The sequence below is a fragment of the Pygoscelis adeliae genome, unplaced genomic scaffold (genome assembly GCF_000699105.1).
Source record: "Pygoscelis adeliae isolate BGI_AS28 unplaced genomic scaffold, ASM69910v1 Scaffold36, whole genome shotgun sequence".
In the NCBI taxonomy this organism is placed as follows: Eukaryota; Metazoa; Chordata; class Aves; order Sphenisciformes; family Spheniscidae; genus Pygoscelis; species Pygoscelis adeliae.
In genome coordinates, this window is record NW_008824934.1 from 2,162,212 (window position 1) to 2,164,135 (window position 1,924).

The 1,924-nt window shown below is 44.5% G+C and overlaps 1 protein-coding gene across 1 annotated transcript in view; it reads left to right on the forward strand.

Moving 5' to 3' along the window:
• The window catches only part of NOC2L (nucleolar complex associated 2 homolog (S. cerevisiae)), a 55,117-nt gene that overhangs the window by 9,541 nt on the left and 43,652 nt on the right, over positions 1 to 1,924 (forward strand). The window contains exon 8 of the mRNA XM_009325268.1: positions 1,344 to 1,457. Within this exon, the coding sequence (XP_009323543.1) occupies positions 1,344 to 1,457 (114 nt within the window). The remainder of the gene's footprint in view (positions 1 to 1,343; positions 1,458 to 1,924) is intronic.

Sequence of the window (1,924 nt, forward strand, 5' to 3'; positions counted from 1 at the left end):
TGACATTTAAATGAAAAACTGCAACACAACATTTAAATGAGGCTGGGAACCTTTTGATGATAAAAATGACTGGTATACAGTGATGGGAGGCTGTTACACCTCATATCTGAAGGTGTAGCAGTCTGCTCACTGCTACAGTAGGGATTTTTGAGTAGGCTTTTTCAGCCCTGCAGCTGGAATCGTTCTGATTTCCTCTCGAGTTCATTAGTGGAGATAAGGTAATTAGTTTTTGGAGGCATCAGCCACGATTGTGGTCCTGCTGTACCAGATGCTTCCTGACAGGGCCAGCCATGTCCAAGTGAATCTGTACTCTGAACAGGCGAATGCAGGCAGGCCTGGGAAGAACAAAATCTATTCATTTGCTTCTCAAGAAATTGAGGGAGGAGACGGATATATGATCGCTTTATGCAATGCAGAGATGGGTAAAACTGAGATTAATGAGTTCACATGTCAATGGTGGGCTGTCTGTTAGCCCAGACCTCTGCACAGACTAACCTACCACTCTCCAGCCAGCGTAGGTATTTTTATGATGCACTGGGTGCTCGTCATCATGTCTGTACCAGAGTGACTAAGGATATGTCTCAGCAGAAGTGCTGCCTTACACGGGTCCCATCTCTGGCTCCAAACCCTGCTGCTGCTCTGTTGTTTGAATTAATACAGCAAATGTCCAGGGAACTGGAATTAAGTCAGAACTACGATGAGGAGATGTATCTCGGGAATTACAACCTATTTGCCCAGAGGGGAAAAAACGTTGATAAATTCAGAAATCAAACCCTGGTGTCTTCTCTCCAGAGACAAATGCATCTTTAATAGCATTCTTTGAGAAACTAGAATTTGGTGTTTGTGGCGAGAGCTAGAGTGTAATTGCAGTGTAGTCGTATTCTGCAGAATTCAGTGTAAGACATAAAAATTACTTGGGCTGGAAGATGTAATCTAGTGTGGTGTCGCTGTCTAGGGGATGATGAGGAAGCTTTACCAAGCCTAGGAGGTTGAGTCTCATGCACAAGCTGGTGCCTATGCTCAGAAGCTCAAATGTGTATTTAGGCACATGAATATAAGTGCACGTATTTTTCAGAGATGCTAGTTTTGGACAGTTTCCTTTATTGATCGTGGAAACATCAACTTCGCCTTTTGTGTGGTCTCACAGCTAGAGTATGAGGACAGAATGGCTGCCAGTGCTGTTGTGACTGATTCTGTGACAATACAGCCTGCCATCTTTGTGTCATCTTCCTCCTCGCTTGCTTTTTTGGTGTGAAGGAGGGAAGCTCAGGCCTGTCTGTAACCAGGCCTGTTTCTGCTCTTTGTCCCTTCACTTATCTGTATTGTTTTATTTTCTGTTCCAGCAAGCAATTAATTTGTGGAGCACAGGTGAGGAAACAGTGAGAGTACTGGCCTTCCTTGTGCTGAACAAAATCTGCCGCTACAAGAAAGAGGTGTACCTAAGTCCCTTGCTCAAGGTAAGGCTGGTACTTTCTGTGATCTGCAGCTTTTCTTTCTCACATCATATGCAAAGACCTTCGAGCATGAGCTGCAGCCTGTTAGGCTGGGCAGGTGCTGGAGATGATGCTGACTATCTCTAGAAAATTAAACAGGGAAGAAATTCTATGTTAGGTCAGAGTGATATCCTGCTTCCTACTACTGCCTTTCCGGCTGGAGACGCACAGGGTCTTAGCAGGGAAGACCTCAGGTACTCATCTGTCTACTGGATGAATACTCATCTTCCAAATTCTTGAGGGCTTTTCTCAAGTGCTGACACACTACTCAGTGCTACTGAACTGCTCTGATCTTTCAGCTAATAGCTGAGGTTCCCAAGTATAGTTTGCTTAGGTACCACTGTTACAGAAAGAGAACTGTAACCAACCATAAGCATGTATGGTTCAAAGCCATCCCTCATTTCTGTCTTCTTGCAGAGAAGTAATGGCAG